The sequence below is a fragment of the Gossypium hirsutum genome, chromosome D11 (assembly GCF_007990345.1).
Source record: "Gossypium hirsutum isolate 1008001.06 chromosome D11, Gossypium_hirsutum_v2.1, whole genome shotgun sequence".
Lineage (NCBI taxonomy): Eukaryota > Viridiplantae > Streptophyta > Magnoliopsida > Malvales > Malvaceae > Gossypium > Gossypium hirsutum.
The window spans coordinates 3,557,837-3,580,638 of record NC_053447.1 but is presented as its reverse complement, the minus strand read 5'-3'; the positions used below and the strand labels follow the sequence as shown (position 1 = coordinate 3,580,638).

Sequence of the window (22,802 nt, the reverse complement as noted above, 5' to 3'; positions counted from 1 at the left end):
ACCCTTATTATTTTCCATATTTATCTCGTTGAATTTTCAGAAATTCGATGGATTTTCAGAAGTACACTTTTAATGTACAAATCTGGGTCCGTCAATTCATATTCATGTGTGCACATTTCCATTTCAGAGAGCACACTCCCGCGAACCTTATCCTTACAGTGGGATTACCAGTCCAGGCTAAATCCCCTGCAATGACAATTACTCTAATGAGCTTGGATTTGAATTACCAGTCCAGGCTAAATTCAGACCCTAATTCGGATTACCCGTCCGGGCTAAATCCATTTTTCACATATTCTTCGGGAGGGCTATATTAGGATAGGATCACCCATCCGGGCTAGATCCTTTTTACCGTCAATTCCTTTTCAAAAATCCATCGAATTTTCTTTCCATTCAACGGAGATTTCTTCCTCTTTTTATCTAATATATCAATGTTTCATCAATTTTCATACAATGAACATCCAAATCATATTCACATCAATAACAAACATTTCAAGCATTTAAGAATATAATTCAAGTTATACAAACTTACCGGGCTAAATTGCAGAAATATCAAAATTTAGGGACATTTTGGTAATTTTTTTATTTTCTCGAGTTTCTACCCAAATCTTGATATAAATTAATATTTCATTCAATTTATTAATTTAAATGATAAAACAATTCATTTCATGCAATTTGGTCATTTTTGACATTTTTACAAAATTACCCTTAAAATTTTACTTTTATTCAATTTAGTCCCTGAACCTAAAACATGTAAATTAGCTATTTTAAAATAAAATAATATTATATGAATATTCACATATATTTTTCCTCCTCCTCCACTCCATTCCACATCCTTGATATATACATAATACCACTATTTACATGTTTACTCATAATAAGCTGTTCACTTGAGTCATAGTCACTAAATTAATTATATCTTAAGCTATAGAACTCCGAATTGAGATCCGAAAATTTATTGAAACTAGACTCACATATCTTATTAGCATAAAATTTTCAGAATTTTTGGTTTAGCAAATAAGTACAGCTTATTCTTTAAAGTTTCTCCTATTTTACTGTTTGACAATTCTGACCCCTCTTCACTAAAAATTAATTATCTCTTTATACAGAATTCGGATTATGTTCCTATTTATTTCTATTGAAAATAGAATAATTAAGGATTTTAAACATATAAATTTAAGCCTCTAATTATTTTTATTCAATTTTTATGATTTTTCAAAGTTAGAACAGGGGAACCCGAATTCATTCTGACCTTGTCTCACAAAATTTATTATATCTCATGATTTACAATTCCATTACTTACACCATTTCTTCTATGATAAACTAGACTCAATAAGATTTAATTCCATATTTTGTTCATCCTCTAATTCGATTTCCATGATTTATAGTGATTTTTCAAAGTTAACCTACTGCTGTTGTCCGAAACTCTTTTAGTGCAAGATGTTGATTACTAAGTTTATAACTTCCTTATTCCCTTTATCTATAATATTTCTCATCACTTTCACTTATTTTCCTTCACTAATATATCAAGAACACAAGACCATATATAAGAAAACTCTACTATAACATTAATTTCCTACTTTTTTAATAATATCAAACTCAAAAATATATTGAAATCTTGATGTTCTTACCTTGCTCTATTGATTTCAATCTTTAACTTGATTTTCTCTCTCCTCCAGCCTCTATTTCTTGAATCTAATTTGATATTCTAGCTCCCCATGGTCTCCTTATCAATTTTCTCTCTTGGTGGCTATGGAAATTTCTTTGATTTCTAAGTGAAAATAGTGAATTTTTGGTGAAAGGACCAAAGTGTAAAGAAAGCAAAACTTTCTTTCTTCTCTTCTATTCTCTTCTAACGTTGGTTGCATGGAAAGATGTTAATTTTTCATCATCTTTCTTCCCTTTTATATTAATCATTTAATAATAAAATAATACTAAAAATCTTAATAAAATATTAATTAAATAACATTTATCTATTTAATTAATTAAAAATATCACAAACATCATCATTACCTTCTAGAATTCTCTCACTCTCTATTTGGCCATTTTGCCCTTTATAATCTTTTGAAATTTCATCCTTGAATCATCACTTAATTTGGTAAAATTATAATTTAGTCCCTCAAAATTCTTCACCTTTTCAATTTGCTCCTAATTCATCTATTTTCCTTAGTTTCTAGATTATTCCACCCTTAAAATATTTACACTATTGGTCCTTTAAATTTTTCGTATTTACACTTTAACCCCTCAAATTTTGAGTATTTTCTCTTGGACAACAAAACTTTTCTCACTTTTGTAATTTAATCCTTTCTTGAATTAATATGTCATAGTGTACTTCCCAATGTTGACATAACATAATATTACCCTTTTTATCACTTTATTTTCTTATTTTACTATATCAGAGATATTATATTACTTTCCTTACTGTAGAAAGTTTCGGGGTATTACACAGTGCTCATAATCACAACCTGAAAATAGCGGGGCCATTTCAATCGGTAGTTGGTTGTTGAAGTTCGATCCAAAGTTGAATGGAGAGTAAACAGAGTTCTCAAAGTGGTTGACGTGGCACCGGATGGAGGTGAAGCGCGTGGGGGCAAGAGGGAGACATCAAACGACATGTGAAAGAGGGGTAAAAGGGTAGCGGGAGAAGTAGAAAGAAGGTATGGGAGGAGGATAGGTGATGATTTTGGAGGATAGGAGAAGATTGAGGAGGAGAAAGGATAGAGTAATGTGGCATGTGAGGGTGGATGTGGCGACACATGTAAGGGTTTGTGCCATGATGAGTAAGAGATTAAATTTGATCAGAGTCAAGAGTGTAAAAGAGGATAAGCAGAGAGAAGGTTTGTGCCATCCTGTTTGATACGCTAAAAGAAGTGGAGAAGGAAGGAAAATAAAAAGATAAGCAGAAGAGAATGAAAAAAAACCAAAAAAGAAAGTTAAAAAGAACATAAAAGAAAAAAATTTAAATTGCTAAAAACGAAAAAAATATGAGGACTAATTGTATAATTTATCCTAAATTTTTTGTTTGAAATGAATATTTAACGTGCCATATTAGCTTACCGTTAGCGATAATTAACAATTCAATGACTAAAACTAAGAGTGGGCAAAACTCAATTTGATTCGAAAAAGTCGGAAAAAATTTGAATTTCGAGTTAATCAATTCTAGTTATTCAAGTCAATTCGAATAAATAATTCAAGTTTCGAATTCAAATTGAGTTAAATTTTACAATTCGAATAATTTGATTAACAGATTGATGTAAATACACTTTTGGTACGTATCAAATTTGAAAATAAACAAATTAGTCTCTTAATAAAAATTGCAAAAAAAAATCCAAAAAAAAATTCAAAATAATTGTTAAAAATCAAAATACTTATAAAAATTTCAAATTTTATATTTTTTAAAAAATTATAAAAATTTCAAAAATAATTCTAAAAAATATATAAGAAAAGTTAAAAAATTAAAAATTTTCTAGAATAATAATTTTGGACCTAAATAAGTTAATTTGACATGTTTCATTTTTTAATTTAACTCGAATAATTTCACTCGATTTGACTCGACTCGATTCAAAACAAATTTCAAATTAAATTAGAATGATAAAATAAAACTTGCTAACTCGATTAACTCAATATTTTTTCACTCGATTCAATCGAATGCTCACCCCTAACTAAAATGTTACAACACAATAACGTCATTGACTAAAACGTAACATTTCAACATAAATAACTAAAATGTAACCTAAGGTAAAAAAAATGACTATTTTGGTAGTTTAACCAATGATATCAATTCATTTTGAGAAATAAAATTTAAGAAATTATAAGGCGAAATTCCCCTAATAAGATTCATCAGAATCTTACTACCCACAAGAGAAAAAAAAATGGTAATAAGCTGAAATTGGTCATTCCATCTATCTAAGAAAGTAACAAAGCAAAAAATCAAGCAGTAGATTTGGTACCAAAGAGTTGAGATGTTTTAGGATGATTGCGAATATGATGAGGTAATTTATATAGCAGATCTTGTGCCTCAGTATGTCTACCTTCCTCCAAAAATGATTCAAGAGTATGAAGGTAAGCTCCAATGCTTGGATATTCCTTCACACTCAATGCTTTCAAGAACTCCATAGCGTCCTCCACAGTCCCCTGCTTTGAAATATATTGAACGAAAGGTTCAAGGTAAGGTGGGTAGTTTAGTTTCTTCATCAACTTAAGAAGGTTCACCGATTCTTCGAGTTTTCTTTTCCCCAGAAGCTTCTCTATAAGAAGTTTAAATGTTGCTTGCCAAGGTCTTAAGTGAACTACATTTACCATCTCCACCAGCAATTTGTATGCACCATCTACTCTATTCTGACTGATGAAACCGTTTATTAAGACATCCAACAAGTCAGCATCGGCTTCGCAGGTTTTTACCATCTTTGCAAAACACATCAATGCATCATCGATCTGATTAGCATCACAATGGCCTTGAATCAAAATAGTCCATGTCTTGATATCCGGACAGCATCCATTTGCTTTCATTTCATCCAACACTTTGCAGGCTTCTTCGAGTCTTCTTGCTTTACAAAGTCCAAACACCAGTTGGCTGTACGTAATGTTATCAGGTTCGCACCCAGCATTTTTCATTGTTTTCATGATCTTCTCCGCTTCATCAAACTTACCCACCTTGGTTAAAGAACGATGAATCCCGTCATAAATAGCCTTGGACAGTGAATATCCAGCAGCCTCGTATTTATTCACTACCCTGAACACCAAACTCAAATCTTGTCCATCAGCCCTGGAAATGCTCCGTAAGAGTAAGCTGCAAGCTTGTGCTGAAGGCTTATATGGACCATCCATCATGATTTCATAAAGTTTCACAGCATCCTCCAACATCTTAAACTTCTGAAAGTTCCTCGAAACTTTTATATACGTATCGATATCCATCCCAAATCCTTCACCTTTCATCTCATCAACAACACCCCAAAACTCAGCAATAGAATCACGCCTAGCAAGAATCCGTATAAGAGCATTGTAAGTAATTGTATTATGCTTATAATTCGAACCCTTACTGGCCCAATGAAAAAACTGTAAACCTTTCCTAGGGTAAGTTCTAAGTTCCTTCAACACCCTTATCACTAAATTATCAGACAAATCAGTTCCCATACCTGTTGGGTTGAAACTGAACAACCGAAACAAAGCGAAAGCACAACCAGTGTTCTTTCTCTCCTTATAACTCCTGTCAAAAATTATGGCAAGCACAATAGCACAAGATATGTTCTCTAGCAACCTTAATCAACCACAAATCAACTAATGCAACCACAACAAAAATAAATAGAAACACCGATATTTTAACGTGGAAAACTCCTCTAAATCAAGGGTAAAAACCACGGGACTTTAGAGTCCGATAAAGAGCTCTACTATCATCAAATGTTCGACTACAAGATCACAATATCAAGCCTACAACAAGCATTCAACTCCGACAAGGCTAACAATATGTAATCTTTAGCAAAAGAGAGAAAAATGAGAGAACATCGCCAAAAACGTAGCTGCTGAAAAATGGGTATTTCCGACGCTACAAGTCTCGGATGAAAAATCCGACCGTACAAAGTCAAGAACACCTTATCACCTAGCTGCTGTCCAAAAATCAACTCAATCGAACCACGGATGGACCTTCGATCGAGGAGTTGATCACTGCTGCACCAAGCTTGAAAAACTGATTTTTTTTATTCTCTCTTTTTCTCCAACGAGCTTCAATCTCACTCTCTGTTTTTCTCTCTTTTAAATTGAGAATTTGACACTCAATAATAATAGAAAGGCTGCCCACATCCCACACATAAAAAAAATTGGCTTTTGACAAAATCAAAGAAAGACAAAACATTATGGTAGAAAATATGGGTTTCCCACATAGTGGGACCCATACCCAACAAATCTCCCCCTCCAACTATGTGGGGAATGCCTCCATGCCGGAGGTCAAACAACATGCTTCAAACTTTCCTCTTGGTAAGGCCTTCGTCAACATATCAGCACCATTATCATTAGTGTGTATCTTCTCAAGTTCTAACAGCTTAGCTTCAAGAACATCTCGTATCCAATGGTACCTCACATCAATATGCTTAGATCTAGCATGAAAAGTTGAGTTCTTACCAAGATGAATAGCACTCTGGCTATCACAGTACAGGACATACTTCTCCTGAGTAAAACCAAGCTCATGCACAAACTTCTTCATCCAAAGCATCTCCTTACACGCTTCGGTTGCTGCAATGAACTCTGATTCGGTGGTGGACAATGCAACACACTTTTGCAGTCTCGATTGCCATGCCACAGCTCCCCCTGCATAAGTGATTAAGTAACCTGAAGTAGATCTCCTCGAATCAATGTCTCCGGCCATGTCTGAATCTGTATACCCAACAAGAACAGGTTTCTCATTGCCGAAACAAAGTTTCATGTTGGAAGTGCCACGAAGATATCTCATAATCCACTTCACTGCATTCCAATGCTCTCTGCCTGGATTAGAAAGAAACCGACTAACTGTACCAACGGCATAAGCCAAGTCTGGTCTCGTGCAAACCATTGCGTACATCAAACTACCCACGGCTGAAGAGTAAGGAATTTTCTGCATCTCTTCCTTCTCCTTTTCTGTGGAAGGACTATGCTTAACACTCAATCTAAAGTGCATAGCAAAGGGAGTATTCACCGCTTTAGCTTTGTCCATACTAAACCTTTGAAGTACATTCTCAATGTACCTCTCTTGTGATAACCATAATTTCTTGGCCTTTCTATCACGTGTCAGTCTTATGCCAAGAATTTGCTTTGTTGGCCCCAAATCCTTCATTGCAAAGGATTTACTCAACTCTTGTTTCAACTTCTCAATTCTAGAAGCATTCTGACCAACAATAAGCATATCATCAACATAGAGCAAAAGAATAATAAAATCATCACCAGAGAATCTCTTAACAAACACACAATGATCAGAAGTAGTCTTCTTGTAGCCTTGCTCCCCCATAACAGACTCAAACTTCTTGTACCATTGCCTTGGAGCTTGCTTCAAACCATACAAGCTCTTCTTCAATCTGCACATATAGTCCTCTTTCCCTTGTGCAACAAAACCCTCTGGCTGCTCCATGTAAAGCTCTTCTTCCAAGTCACCATGAAGAAAAGCAATTTTCACATCCATTTGTTCAACCTCTAGGTCATAACAAGCTACCAAACTCAGTATAGTTCTGATAGAGGACATCTTCACAACCGGAGAAAATATTTCTTCAAAATCAACCCCTTTTTTTTCTGAGTATAACCCTTGACGACCAATCTAGCTTTGTATCGTGGAGATGAAGACTTCTCTTCTTACTTTAACCTGTAAACCCACCGATTATTCAAAGCTCTTTTGCCCTTAGGCAGTTTCACCAATTCAAAAGTATGGTTCTCATGCAAGGATTGAAGTTCGTCTTTCATCGCTTCAACCCACTGATCTTTGCATTCACTCTCCATAGCCTCTTCATAACATTCAGGTTCTCCCCCGTCAGTCAAAAGAACATATTCATCAGGAGAATACCTGACAGAAGATCGTCGATCTCTGGAAGACCTTCGAAGTGGAACTGCTGGTGGAGCTATAGGTGTTTGTTGTTGATCATTCACAACATCATCCATGGGAGTATCAAAGTCACCTATAGTCTGATGGTCACCACTAACATCACCATGCACATCATCCTGGATAGGATCTGGTGAAGAGTCTAGGGGAACCGGATTCACATCGATCAAGTCACCACTAGCTTGTGAATCCACTTTCTCCGTCTTATCAATGTCATCAATGGTCTGATCCTCAATGAAGACAACATCTCTGCTTCTCACGAGTTTCTTCTGAACTGGATCATAGAGTCTATAACCAAACTCACCATCCAGACCATAACCAATAAAAATGCATTGTCAAGCCTTGGCATCCAACTTGGATCTTTCATCCTTTGGAACATGAACAAATGCTTTACAACCGAACACACGTAGGTGATCATATGACACGTCTTTACCAAACCAAACTCTATCTGGCACATCACCTTTCAAAGGAACACTAGGAGACAGATTTATCACATGTGTCACTGTATTCAAAGCTTCAGCCCAAAATGATCTTGGTAACTTTGCATCTGACAACAAACATCTGACTCTCTCAATCAATGTTCGGTTGATCTTGGTAACTTTGCATCTGACAACAAACATCTGACTCTCTCAATCAATGTTCGGTTGATCTTGGTAACTTTGCATCTGACAACAAACATCTGACTCTCTCAATCAATGTTCGGTTCATTCTTTCAGCTAACCCATTTAACTGTGGAGTCTTTGGTGGTGTTCTCTGATGTCTGATTCCCTGTCGCAGACAATACTCATGAAACGACCCTGTGTACTCGCCACCATTATCAGTACGAATGCACTTCAACTTCTTCCCAGTTTCCCTTTCAACTGATGCTTGAAACTGTTTAAACACCTCAAAGACTTGATTTTTAGACTTCAAAGTGTAAACCCATAGCTTTCTTGAACAATCATCAATGAAAGTCACAAAGTAAAGTGCACCACCATGTGATCTTACTTTTATCGGACCACAAACATCTGAATGGACCAACTCTAGCAACTCTGATTTCCTATGAGAATGATGGCTTCTAAATGAAACTCTTCTCTGGTTTCCTGCTAGACAATGAGCACAATTCTTCAGTGTAGCATTCTTTAAACCCGAAAGTTGATTCTTCTTCGCTAAACAGCTAAGCCCCTTCTCACTTATGTGACTGAGTCGTTTATGCCACAACTCAATTGAGCTGTCATTCAGTGTCACATTCACCGTCTCTCGAGAAGTCAAAGCTTGCATCAAGTACAAATTTGAGCTCTTCTTTCCTCGAGCCACAACCAAGGAGCCTTTAGTCAACTTCCACTGCCCTTCACTGAAGGTGTTACAGAATCCCTTATCATCAAGCTTTCCTGCAGAAATCAAATTCAAACAGACATCCTGTGCATGTCTGACATCCTTGAGAGTTAACTTTGTTCAATTGTTACTTACCAAGCTAACATCTCCCATACCAATAACCGAAACCAAACCATCATTACCCATCTTCAATACCCCAAAATCACCAGGAGTATAAGATGTGAAGAATTCCTTCCTCGACGTGACATGAAGTGATGCACCAGTATCAATCACCCAACTAGTCTCGTCGCATGCTAGGTTGACCAAATTCTCATCACAAATAACTAACAGATCTTCACGAGTAACAGTAGCAACACGCTTGAATTTTTCATCGTCATTCCGATCGTGTTTATCACCACCACCTTTGTTCTCTTTCTTCCACTTGAAGCAATATTTCTTGATATGACCTTTCTTACCACAATGATGACACTCAAGATTCTTGTATCTCGATCTTGACTTGCTTCGGCTTTTATCTCTACCCTTTCCATCTTTGTCTCTGTTTCTCCCCCTGTTCTCGATAACCAACACCTCGGACTGTGATGTAGAACCCTGAGATCTTCTTCTAACCTCTTTATTCAACACACCACTCTTAGCCAAATCCAAAGTAATAATACCCTGTGGGGCAGAATTAATGAATGAGACTCGAAAGGTCTCCCAAGAGTCTGGTAGAGTAGCAAGCAACCAAAGTCCTAAAATCTCGTCATCAAATTTGACACCCATACCAAGCAACTGATTCATCACACTCTGAAATTCACTAACATGGTCAGCTATAAACATTCCTTCTTTATATTTCAGCGCCATCATTTTCTTCAGCAAAAACAACTTGTTATTGCCCGACCTCGAAGCATACAAGCTTTCAAGCTTCTCCCACAATGTTCGAGCATGTGTCTCTTGATCAATGTGGTTGTAAACATTTTCTTCAACAAATTGCCGAATAAAGCCACACACTTGTTGATGCTTAAATTCCCATTCTTCATCACTTTTCGAATCGGGTTTTTGAGTAGTAAAGACCGGAAGATGCAAAGCCTTCACAAACAACAAGTCCTTCATTTTATTCCGCCAAAGTTGATAATTTGTGCCATTCAACATAATCATCTTGCTCGTATTAATTTCCATAATTACCTGACACAATAACCAAGCTCTGGTACCAGTTTGTTGGGTTGAAACCGAACAACCGAAACAAAGCGAAAACACAACCAGTGTTCTTTCTCTCCTTATAACTCTTGTCAAAAATTATGGCAAGCACAATAGCACAAGATATGTTCTCTAGCAACCTTAATCAACCACAAATCAACTAATGCAACCATAACAAAAATAAATAGAGACACCGATATTTTAACGTGGAAAACCCCTCTAAATCAAGGGTAAAAACCATGGGACTTTAGAGTCCGAAAAAGAGCTCTACTATCATCAAATGTTCGACTACAAAATCACAATATCAAGCCTACAACAAGCATTCAACTCCGACAAGGCTAACAATATGTAATCTTTAGCAAAAGAGAGAAAAATGAGATAACATCACCAAAAACGTAGCTGCTGAAAAATGGGTATTTCCGACGCTACAAGTCTCGGATGAAAAATCCGACCGTACAAAGTCAAGAACACCTTATCACCTAGCTGCTGTCCAAAAATCAGCTCAATCGAACCACGGATGGACCTTCGATCGAGGAGTTGATCACTGCTGCACCAAGCTTAAAAAATTGATTTTTTTTATTCTCTCTTTTTCTCCAACGAACTTCAATCTCACTCTCTGTTTTTCTCTCTTTTAAATTGAGAATTTGACACTCAATAATAATAAAAAGGCTACCCACATCCCACACATAAAAAAAAATAGCTTTTGACAAAATTAAAGAAAGACAAAACATTATGACAAAAAATATGATTTTCCCACATAGTGGGACCCATACCCAACAATACCATCTAATATTTTCTCAGTCTCATTGCTCCATTCATCCCCAGCAATAACATCAGCTACCTTACGAGCAATACTATCCTTAGCATTCTCTTCAACCATCCTTTTATAAAAATGGGTTAAGGCCACAACATCACTAGGCATCTTATTGTTTCTAAAAGAAGAATGGATTGTATAATAAGTTTCTTCGTCAAGATAAAAACCCAGGTCCTTCATTTCCCTTAAAGTTATCCAGAACTCTTTCATTGTGGCTTTATTAGCAAAAATCCTAAGCATAAAGCTATAGACAGAAGAATTGGGTTTAAACCCATTTTCTTGACGCACCCAATTGAAGAAACTCGATGCCTTTTTGGAGTCTTTATCGAGTTTCTTAAGAACATAGATGACAGTTTCATGAGTCAATGCAGATTTAAACTCGTGTAAGCAGGTCTCTAACTCGCCAGACCAATCGTTGGTCAGAATGAGTTGAAGCAACGAGTTGGGTTTTGTAGAGAAGGAAAGGCTTTGATGGATGTTGGTTAAAAGAGAAGAGTGTGATTGAAACGAGAGCTGTGAAGAGAAGCGAGTCACCTGAGACGAGAAGGAAGGAGTTGAGGTGAGTCGAGTGGAAAGAATCGAGTTGGCTAACCTGAGTGAGGAGAGGATTGCCTTGGACCGATTCATGATTGCTGTTCAGAGATAGAGAGCAGCGAAGACAAGGATGGCAATTGGAAATTTGGAATAGAAGGGGATTTCAAGGGTTTAAGACTCGATGGAAGTTCTTTTGTTTGGCTCCATGCACCTGTGAGGGAAGAGAAGGGAAGGTTACCCGGTTACTTTGGGTCGAACCCAGCCCATCAATTTTGGGTAAGCCCTTTTATTTATTTCAAGGATTTTTTTCTAAAATATTATTAATTACTACTACAAGGTTTATAAAAAAAAGTATTATTTTAAATGAATTATTATTGTCGAGGCTTTAGGTTATTGAGTATTAAATTCGATACACATCACGCATAATTATTATGTTTATGCGTGGGTTTCTAGTTTTATTAGAGTGTTGTTTTCATGTTCATTTCAGTTTGCTTCCTTTATTTATCTTTTGTATTAATTTAATTTTACTTTGTAATTATTTGAATATGTATTTCTGTTTAAAAATAATAATTCTATGAGTATTCGTATTATTAAATAAATTTATACTATTACCTACATCTATATATTATTATAATGGTCATGAATTAATCTGGCAGATGGAAAAGATTTAATTTTTTTTAAAAATAACTATTATTATTATGACGGTGTTTTGTTTTTTTGTTTTTATATTTTTATATGAAATCTTTAAATAAAAATTCTAAAATAAATCAAAAGTCTAAGGATGAAACACAAAATTGTATGTAAAACTTTTACCCCTTCAATTATAGTTCATTCATAATAATTTATAAAAATATAATTTTTCCATTAAGATTTTAGGATTCCTCAACCAATCCGTTGGGCCAATATAGGGTTCTGCTGTTCCCATATTGCCCGTAAGACCTTTTCTGGCCTTATTAATCGTACACCGATACTCTTCTTCAAGACTCTTCTTCGAATAGAGCTTTGATGGGAGGAAAATAAAGGTCGTGGTGAAGTGCAAGTGTAAAGTTACCCCATAGCGGAGAGTTTAAAGTGCGAAAAAATAAGGTGGTGCCAAATCTTTAGCGTTGTTGTTGTCTAAACACATTCATTTAGAGATTCGTCAGTTGGATAATTTTAATAATGTTTTGAGAAACAAGGTTATTTCGGAGGATGATTTTGTTGTCTAACTTAGTTTATATGATTGAAGATTAGAAGGACGGTGATCAGGATAAGCGGGGTTAATGCGGATAATTCTATTTAGAAGTCTGGTTTTGAGAACTCTTTCCTAGTTGAAGCTTGGGAGCATAGCTGTCATGATGTGTCATTAGAAATTGATTATTTGAAAGCGCTGTATCATGTTAAGGATATTTTGATGATACAATAGTTAGATTTGTATGTCATTCGTGTCATTGAAACCTGTATTATTGAGATTAAAATATTAGTATTAGGCATGTGCATTGAAAATGTAATACGACGGTTGCTTGCTTAGCAAAGATTACAAAAAAAATAATTATTGACTTTTAGTTTTGATCCCAACCTCTTGATATTATTTTGAATATGTTATATAATGATATTGCTTATTTATCTTTTTCTAAATTGATTGTTATGTACTTAATAAAAAAAGTTCTCCCAGTCTGGACATTTATTGGTTACCCAGGCACGGACAGGCAGGTAGCAGCCTGGCACTGGCAAATGGCATGCAAACAGGGGGTGTTGAGAGAAAAAATATTCCAAGTACAAAGCAAGAACGGCATTTCATGTTTACTTTGAAGGACAATTTTTATACCATGGATGGATGGATGAATACATTAATGTATTAGCCCAATCAGATCCTGACAGTTGCCTTACCTCACATTCCCTTTTTACGAAACTAAAGCAAAGCTCCATTTGGCTACTGTTTTATTTATGCACTTGGACTAATTCACACAAACAAACGACTTTTTACTTGGCAAGTGGCAACTACAAAAAGCACCGCATTCATACAATTTATACATACCTTCCTTCCGAGTCCCAACATATCAGTGTCTGCCCGCCAACACCACACTATTTTCATACCCTAAACCACCTACCTACATAACACTAGAATCATGTTTCTATTTTCAGACATCATTAATCTCTGCAACTTTCCTATTTATATAATAAATAATATATACGGCAAAAGTAGCAGTGAATATATATATATATATAAAAGAAGACATCCAAGGAACGTGGAGAAGTTGTCTGTAAAGTACAGATAAATACTTGCATGCTCGGTTCCTCAAAACCTTCAACACCTCTTCCTCCCTTTCTCTTTTCCCTTTCAATCCGTAAAATTAGAACAAGGAACCAAATCAAAAGTTTTCAGGAAGGTTATTCTAAGTTGATGGAAAAAGAAAATGAAGGCAATAAAATATCATCATTTCAGGGTTTCCTTAAACTAACCAAAAGAGTTAGAAAAAGCAAAACAAATTCATTTACAACGTCCATCTTCTCACTTCCAAATGAGCTACTCATCACAGAGGTTTTAGCTCGGGTGGCTGCCACTTCTGTCTGTGATTTCTTCAATCTCATCTTAAGGTGTTTTTATTTTTATTTTTTTGGGTCTCCATCTATATTTAATTAAAGTTGATTAATTACATTTTGTTTCTGTTTCTCTAATTAATACCATTTGATCAGCAGCAAGGCTTTTCATCAAACGGCTAATGATAACTACATACTTGGACATGTATCCCTTGACAAGGTTCCTGTTATTCCATGGCGTTTACCTAAACAAGCTTTCTTCTTGGAAAAATGCAAAGAGACTGGACATCCAGAAGCTTTATACAGGGAAGGAGTGGTTCGTATTACATTCTTCTTTCTTTCGTTCTTTTCTTTATGTGGGTATTTATTCGATCCTGCCGAGAAATTAATTATGGAAATAAATTAATACCAATATCAGGTCCAATACTTCAGCTTTGCAAAGGAGGGAGAGGGACTAAACTGTCTAAACAGTGCAGCAAAAGTAGGGCATGTGGGAGCTGCTTATGTGCTGGGAGTTATCCTACTTTGCATAGAGGAAGGAGGAAAGGGTAGACGACTTCTAAATTACGTAAAATCAAAAAAAGGAATCGGAGAAAGTCGAAAGAAATTTAAGGATGTAATTAATAGACTTTGGCTCAACAATTTCTTGGAACCCAAGCCTAATGCTTGTCCAATGCAAGCACAGCACAGAAGAAAACAAAGGTGGCCTAGCGACGATGACGATGACAATGATGTGAGTTGTGAAGCTTGTGGGTGCCACTTGCAAGTAATTTTCGTTTGTAATCTTCTACGTGGGAGTTAACTTACTAAACAACAAATAGGAAGCAATCATTGTCTCAATGCTTTTGCATAGCTATTACTTACTAGCGGTAGCGGTGCTTGAAAGCAGCCGAGAGCGCCTTGTATTGAACTTTAATTTTGGAAGTGGGAAAGTTTGAACTGTAGCATCTCTATGGATTATGGACTTATGGTTCAATCATCAACGACTTATTGTCTTTAACAGTTTTGATGGCTTGACAAAACGTAAGAAGAGACCAGGTGAATGATGTCTTAAGTTGTTGAGCAACTGCCTCTTTAACCTGTGTTTATTGAAGATTCTGTATTCTCTCTGTCGTTGATATTTTGAGTAACGCATGTCTTCTTTCTGGGGTAATAAATAAATAAGAGAGAACTATCTACAGGCCTTTTTCTGTCTGGCGCCTGGCGGGGGAAAAAATCGAGTCAAAGAAGATTCAATACTAGCACTGTTGTCATTCGAGTCTTGCATCCATGATTAAACATTCAATTCAATCACCACTAATAATTTCCTAGGTGAACTGATTTGAAAAGTGTTCCCACTTTTGGCTTAGAAAGAAAAGAAAATGAAATTGACGTTAACCTAAAAGATTAAAACTAATTATTCAATTATAAAAGAAAATGGTCCTTGTGGCATTCCATCACAATTTAATATTTATATATTATGAAACCGTCTTTATTTGCGTATGATACAATGGAGTTTTGATTACCCAGTCTAGTTATTTATATCTTAAACCAAACAAAAAGTAAAGAACAATCTGTTTCATCAATTTACAAGGTTACTTCAAGTCAAAGGTATTTTCCCAACAATTTATCTCAGATTCTTGTACTATTCACAAAGGCAAGCCTTTGCAACTCAAATAATTGATATACAACAAAAGCAAGGAAAGTAATATCTAGATGTATATGCAAGACATGTCACTGAACTGGCGTGATGCTATGGATGAAATTTAGTCTGTTACCTCAAAACTGGAAAGATTTCAATCTTTCTCAGAAGCTCGACTATATGGATAAAAAGCATATCAAGGAAAGGAGCTATAAGAGACTCAACAATTTCCACATCTGCAAACTATAATTTAGTCCAGACAAGATTTAAAAAAAAAAAAAAATAGTTGCAAATAATATTGTTTTACCTACCTCAACCCTTTTCTTCCCTACGAATGTTGACAAAAGGGATTCGGGGTAGTATCAAGAAAGCTGTGAGAGCCAAGAAAAATGCTCCACCCGTGAACGACCAAATTTGCACTACTCCATAATCGCAAGTTTATAAACTAGAAAAAGTAAAGGAAAAAAAAAGTTGTCTACCTCATTGGATTTCAAAGCAAAACATCTACCTACAGAATGCACTAATATCGGTGAACTGGACTTCTTGAGGACCTCCTGCGACTATGTCTACTGGGGGAACGGGACCTGCTGCGTTTCCGGTGTCTATCCCTGCCTCCATCTCTGCCATTCCTGTACCTCCAATCCCTCTCTCCATCATGAATACCTCTCCCATTCCGCTCTCAAGACCTTTCGCGATACAAATCACGTTCGCAATATCTGTCTCGGTCCTTGTCTCGATCATGATATTTGTCCCTATCACCTGAATCGCTTCTCCTCCTACTCTCATATTCCTTCTCCCTGTGCTTTCTCCGTTCTTCGGCTTCTTTCTCTCTTGATAAATTTTCCTCTTCCCTTGCTTTCTCCTTGGCTTCCTGAAAAGTTCATTCAGGTTCCCCCATTCAGCGTAAAAGGTTGAACCAAAGCCAACAATTCATCCTGGGCAGAAACACTTACCTTGAACTCAGAGATGAAATCCCGAACCATGCCATAACCAATATGTTGCTTTCCTGTAACATGTGATTGAGTCCTCTCAGCAGCGTCATTAGCTACTAGAAAAGATCCACAAACCTCACATAGGGCCATTTTTTTCTCCTGTGCAAGCATCAATACTTTACCATTCTGAGGTTGTTAAGCCAAGGCCGTCTTCTCAGCATTAAGCGCCTCCACCTATAAACAAATAACACAGAAGGCCAAAATTCAAAATCTGAACTTCCTGTCATGATTTAAAAATTAGGAATGAAATAATTAAATAATCATAAATGAAGAACCGGTTAAACAGAGACATAATTTTCAAGGTGGTCAAACACCAATCCAGAATGTCGCAACATTGAGCAACCAATATCTCATAGACCATTTTGGATCAATTACAAACAGAAAATGGAAACTCTCAACAGCACCTTTCTCATAAGCGCCTCAGCTTCATCCACCTTTCCAGCTTCACCAAGTGTCTCCACTTGTTCCAGCAAGTTTTTTATTTTTTCCTCCATGACAGATAGTTGTTCGGATTTTTCTGCAGATAATGGAGCAGGTGGTGCAGGTTCCACCTCTTGAGCAAGGCGCTCTCGACCGCGCCTAACTCTTCTGTCAAGGTCCATCACCTAGAGCAGAATAGGCAGGTTACATACTAGATAAAAATGACAATTGTTGTCACAGGAAATTGAAAGAGAAAAAATAACTTGGAAGGAGAGGAAAATGGAACAAACCAATTTCTCACAAAACTGAGCCAGTTCAGCTTCAAATTTGGGCACGTAAGCATCATGTCTTGGAGACTTCTCAAAACTAGTCAGAAATTTCAAACACCACTTAAATCACAAATCCAACAAGGCAATCATGTAGTGTATTTTGATCAGAAAACGCAAAACTGGTTCTGACAACTCAACCTCCAAAGCCAGAGGCTGCAAATTAGCTCATAGACAAGCTATATTTGTAAAAAAAGCAAAGTAGTATATACAATTTCCAGGGAAAATAACAAGCAGCAAGGGAGCAAATGGGAAAAACCAATAATGTAGCATTGGATGCCAAAGCAGCAGCAAAAAAATAACTAGAACCATGGGCTATTTAGAGTCACAAGTTTTTACACCTTCATAACAATAAAATTTTTAAAAAAATAAAATAAAATGTCAAAGGTCGATAGTCTTTAGCAAAATACAAGCATTAAACCTGGCAAGTAATTACAATTTTAGAAAAGATAGCAAATACAAAACCCATAAAAGAGAGGATAAATAATAGAAAATGCAAAGAGGTTATGTTGGAAAGATCAAGAAAAAAAAATGCAGTATAATGCAATTTAATTGCAAGTAAGGAAGCACCAATTATCTCCGATGATGCCAATCACGATGCCAATGTCTTTAAGTAAGGATACTAGTAAGAAGGAAATAAGTCCAGTACCAAGATGTCAAGGACCAAGCATCAAGGGTAACGAACAATCAATCACTTGCATGTCAACTGTACAATATCAATTTTCATGGATATTACCATTCCAAGTAAAAGAAATACTATTTCTTCCATGTCCACTTCTACAATAAAACTGAGGTCTTAAGCATTTCTTTCTGAGAAAATTCATAGGTTTAGGAAGGACCCAATGTAAGATGGGGCAAGAACCAATAAATTAAACTCCCAAGCAAACATCCTATGCTTCTGAGCGTTCGATTATCTCTCCCTAACCCTTGCAAGTATCTGATCAAAATGGTTAGACCAGTTACCTCAAAATGAAAAACCAGCAACACCTTAGCATACCGCGTGTAATGCATATATAAGTTCCATCCTACATGGACATATGAAGTAGCTAACTTAATAAAGTAAATACAATATCAATAACGTTCTTACGGGAAACAGACATTTTGATCAAAATTTCACTATTAAACAAGAAGGCTACGCAAAAGGTTAAAACAAACAGAAGAAGCACAGGCATTTTAACAGATTATTGGATGCATTCATTCATACGAAAGTATATCTCATAGCATAGAAATCCAAATTCAATCATACCTTTCTTTCAACTTTTGGTCATGAACTCTAGGGCATGGTCCTGATTCACAAAATAGAAAAAGTTATTAAACATCTGCATTGTCTAAAAGCATATTGATGGCGTAATTACTGATGAATATAAAGAAAATAAATATTCATAACCAATAAAACTTAAACCATTTTAGCTATTAGCTACTATAAGAATAGAATACGCTAAAATAAGTTAGAAAAATCCTATTATTTTATCAATTTTCTCAAGCATAAATATTTCCTTCTTTGCTTAGGATACAAAACAGAAAGTAAAAAATAAATCAAATACAGAATTTAAAACGCACCGAGATCACTGCGAGTGTTGACGAAGAGATCGTGAGGACAAAATCGAACCATGTAGAAAGCACAAACCTCTTTATCATCCCACCGGATTTCCCTATATCCCTTCTTCTCTTCGTCCGTTAAATTACGAGCTATAAAATAGAGAACGTCAAAAAGAAATACAATATCAAACTCATATAACCACGAAGAAATAAACAAGTGTTACCAAAGTACAAATAAGGCATCTAAAAAGTACCAGTTCCCATGAGTTCGTCAAGCAAAGCTCGCTGTGCATCCATTGCTTAGGGTTTTTGAGATTAAAGAAACTTGAGGGTCTTCGCGTAAATAGAGAAGTTGAAATTATTGCTTTTAATAAGAACCAAAAAAAGAAGCAAATCGAAATTTTAAGTGAAACAAAACAATGAGAAAGAGAGAAGGATTTTAAGGAAGCAAGAAAGAAGAGGGGCAGAGCACTTGATTTTAATGTTTTAGGCAACTGTGAGCGATCTGTTGATCTGAGGTTCGGTCTTTATTTAATAGTTGGGAATGGGGGCAAGGCAAGAGGGAGAATAAAACGGCGCCAACTGTCGTACAAAACGACGTCGTGGTGGTGTAGATAAAGTTACTACAGAACTGTGGTGATTGTTTACTTTAGTGCTGAGTTGAGCAATTACGACCAAATCAAATGGTAAAACTTAGTACTTTAATAAGTTTAAATAGCGAATAATTAGTGCAAAACCGATTCAATCGATTAAATATTTATTAGTGTTGATGTTTATATTGTTATTTATTTATATTTTTAAAAAAATTATTTTGTAACATTTTTTCACATTCATTCTCTTTACATATATAAAATTTGAACTTCAGATAATTTATTATTTTATTAGTAGCAATTATCATTCTATTTTTTTTTCTTTGATTAAGGTTCTCCCTCCCCTCTTTTACTAATAAAATTAAAATCTATTATTGGTTTTGGTCGAAAACTTGGTTCAAAATTATGGTTAAAGTGACATTGGTTCACAATTTGCTACAACAAATTGCATTAGATGAACACTTTCAAGTTCATTCAATCTCATTTGTTCATTCAAGTAAACCTTGATTTACTTTCAATAAGCGAAAACATTCACTACTTTCAAGTTCATGTTTAACCAACAAACACAGAATAAGTCAGTCTCAAAGCATTACACTAACTTTTCAATAGCCTCATCATAGAGTATTTCAAGAGGTCTACTAAACATATAAATATATAATCGTCTCAAAATTCTCACCCTTACAAAAGAAATGAAGGTAAGTAGGTGAAACAAAAACAGCAAATATAATCCATGGGAATTAACGGTAGCGGCGAAGAGAGAGAGTGTTGTTCCTCTTCCAGTTTGCCCTTCTTGAAGGTCGAGACTTGTGGTGCAAGTGTCCCTTGCCACGAAGACCCCTGTATTTCTTTCCAGCAGAGGTGAGTCCACGGAGTTCCCTGCGCTTGTGCACTGGATTACAGATCCAGTTGATTCGTGGGTCATTGCGGATAGCATTGTGGGCAGTATCAACCAAGATGACCTCGAAGTATTTGTATGTTGAATCCTGCAAAGACAAACTCGAAACATTAAGAAACAAACTTGACCAAGGAATCTAACAAAAAAGTTGGCCACAAGTAGCTTACGAGCATAGCTATAATATCTTTAAAAACATGTTCTTAATTTGCAGCAGAACTCACCTCGTTGATCCAATATGAGTTTACGACCCTAAGGCCTCCAAGCTTTCGACCAGCTCGCTCCTCTGCAACTGATCGCTTGCTGCGCTGAAATTTCAGCTGAGTGACACCCTGGTTTGTGGGTTTCCCATACACAATACCCTTAGGTACTGGTCTCTTCCTTCCACCCCGTCTCACACGGACACGATAGACAACATAACCCTATTACGAACCATAGAGGATTAGTCACCAGACATAACAAACAGGCAGAGAAAATATCAACAAACACGTCCTTGAAGCAAAAATGATGCCAAATTACAACAGTAAATATAATAAACCAAAATTTACAATTTCAGAAACTAAGGCTCACAAAAATGCAGTGGTGGAAAGTAGATTAAAGAATCAGTGGATCAGTTTACCTGCTTGGCTTTGTATCCCAAGCGACGAGCCTTGTCAGGACGAGTTGGGTGGTTAACTCGCACAATGGACGGGTGTTGGCGGTACTCCCAACACCTCACTCTCTGCAAGAACCTCATAACATCGGATTGCTTCTTCCTCCATAGCTCTGACACGTACTTGTAAGCTCCTAGATTCACAAAATCACAACAAAAAATGAAATCATTAAAAATCATAACTCAAAATGCCAAATCAAATATAATTATTTTCATTTTGAGAGACCTACAATGATCAATTTAGCATCTACTCTTTGAATCTAAAACACATAGCAAAACAAAAACAAAGCTGATAAATTACATTAGTGATCAACTTATAACCAGACCTTCAAAAGTCGTTAGATTTACTCAATAAAGGACAATAAACCAAGCACAGAAAATCCCATTATTCTGCCTGAAAAATCCTAGATATAAATCATCGTATCAACAAAAAACGAGAAAGAAATGAGGAAAAAGTTAGTGCTTAAATCATGATTTTTAGATGCGAAATGCTATAAAAATGGCGTACCCATGGCTGCTTGAGCTCCCTGCGGTCTCTGGTTCCGGATAAGGAGCTGCCAAGACTTGACATGAATAAATATGACGATTTTGGAGTCGCATTAGGGTTTTAGAAGGCATGGGTAATTTTATTTGACGACGTTACCCTTTTGGGAGTTCAATCTAAGTGGTCTGTTTGGTCAATCCAATAACTGGACCAAGATTGAAACGGGGTCCAAGTCGACTCAGTTTAATTTTTATCGTATATAGTACTAATGGGGCAACAGTATTTTGGGCCAACCCCAATAGCTATTTGGTGAAGGGAAGAAAATCCAAGAAATGACAAGAAAATAAAAAGTAGAAGATGAATAAATAGATTAAATATAAAATAAAAAAATAGATTTGTATATTAATTAATTATAAATATATAATTATTTTTATTTTTAATTTAATTTAATTTTAAAAAGTGATATGTAGTACAATAGATTAATTAATGAATCTTTTGTAATTTTTTTAAGAAATTAGTTCCTCTATTTTTCACTTTTCAAAATTCATGTGCAACCGTTAACATTGCTAAACTTTTTGGTTAATATTTTTGGTGTGACATTTTGAAAAATTAAATTAAAAAAAAGTAATAGGGTTAGTAATTAGACCTAAATTTTAAAATTTGAAAAATATATAAACTATAATTATTTTTAGACTGTCACCACAACCAATCGAATAAAAATTTAATAATTTAATCGATATAACCACAAATCTAATTTTTAAAGTATTAATTTTAATACCGAAGAGATCACGTTTTAATTTAATTATAAATATATAAATTTAATCAAAATTAACTTAATTGACATTGTATTCTTATTTTAAATTTAAAATCAGCTTTGTATTTTTAATTTAATTTAATTATAAAATATATAATTTTTTAAATTTAATTTAAAAATGTGATATGTGTCACTAAACTATTAGTATATTTACGTTTTAGTCATTTAATTTTAAAAATTTACACAAATGGTCATTAAATTATTCAAAAATGTTCATTTGAGTCATTGTATTATTCAAAAGTTTTTATTTAAGTCATTAGACTGTTAACGGTTTTTTTTTTAAGTTCAACTAGCAAGCTCCAAGTGATGATCCGACGATCGGTATGTTGGACCAATACCTATCGATGAGTAGAAGAACATACATTAGATCCAAGTCAATCTACTTGTTAGTGTCAAAGATTAGAAAATAATGCTTTTTGGAAATTGATTCATAAATTCGTGATATTCAAAGTTATTTTATGAAAAAAATGAATTGTAGAAGAGAAGGGGAATGAAAGCTTTCAATTGGTGCAGGTAGTGCGTGTTAAGAGTAATGCAGTTGTAACTGCATGCAAAAAGTAGCTAG

At 35.3% G+C, this 22,802-nt stretch overlaps 3 protein-coding genes and 1 pseudogene across 4 annotated transcripts; 1 reads left to right on the top strand and 3 right to left on the bottom strand.

Annotated features, from left to right (window-relative positions):
• Nucleotides 1-3,927: 3,927 nt before the first annotated feature.
• LOC107910906 (pentatricopeptide repeat-containing protein At3g48250, chloroplastic) lies at nucleotides 3,928-11,860 on the bottom strand. The gene is made up of 2 exons (XM_016838829.2): nucleotides 10,823-11,860; nucleotides 3,928-5,132 (listed from the first exon to the last, which is right to left on the bottom strand). The coding sequence occupies exons 1-2, from the start codon at nucleotides 11,478-11,480 to the stop codon at nucleotides 3,928-3,930; spliced, it is 1,863 nt and encodes a 620-aa protein (XP_016694318.2). The 5' UTR covers nucleotides 11,481-11,860.
• Nucleotides 11,861-13,247: 1,387 nt separating this feature from the next.
• Nucleotides 13,248-16,079, top strand: LOC107912049 (putative F-box protein At1g67623). 2 transcript variants are annotated; one of them, XM_016840086.2, is made up of 3 exons: nucleotides 13,248-13,964; nucleotides 14,064-14,223; nucleotides 14,326-16,079. In XM_016840086.2, the coding sequence occupies exons 1-3, from the start codon at nucleotides 13,654-13,656 to the stop codon at nucleotides 14,707-14,709; spliced, it is 855 nt and encodes a 284-aa protein (XP_016695575.1). In that variant the 5' UTR covers nucleotides 13,248-13,653; the 3' UTR covers nucleotides 14,710-16,079. The 2 variants fall into 2 exon arrangements, with proteins under 2 accessions (XP_016695575.1, XP_040961485.1); XM_041105551.1 differs by having other exon boundaries at nucleotides 13,249-13,964; nucleotides 14,067-14,223.
• On the bottom strand, nucleotides 15,932-19,327 carry LOC107937486 (luc7-like protein 3; annotated as a pseudogene).
• A 643-nt stretch (nucleotides 19,328-19,970) lies between these two features.
• LOC107937456 (60S ribosomal protein L15) lies at nucleotides 19,971-21,578 on the bottom strand. Its single transcript, XM_016870341.2, has 4 exons — nucleotides 21,448-21,578; nucleotides 20,907-21,073; nucleotides 20,512-20,709; nucleotides 19,971-20,378 (listed from the first exon to the last, which is right to left on the bottom strand). The coding sequence occupies exons 1-4, from the start codon at nucleotides 21,449-21,451 to the stop codon at nucleotides 20,133-20,135; spliced, it is 615 nt and encodes a 204-aa protein (XP_016725830.1). The 5' UTR covers nucleotides 21,452-21,578; the 3' UTR covers nucleotides 19,971-20,132.
• Between the last annotated feature and the right edge of the window lie 1,224 nt (nucleotides 21,579-22,802).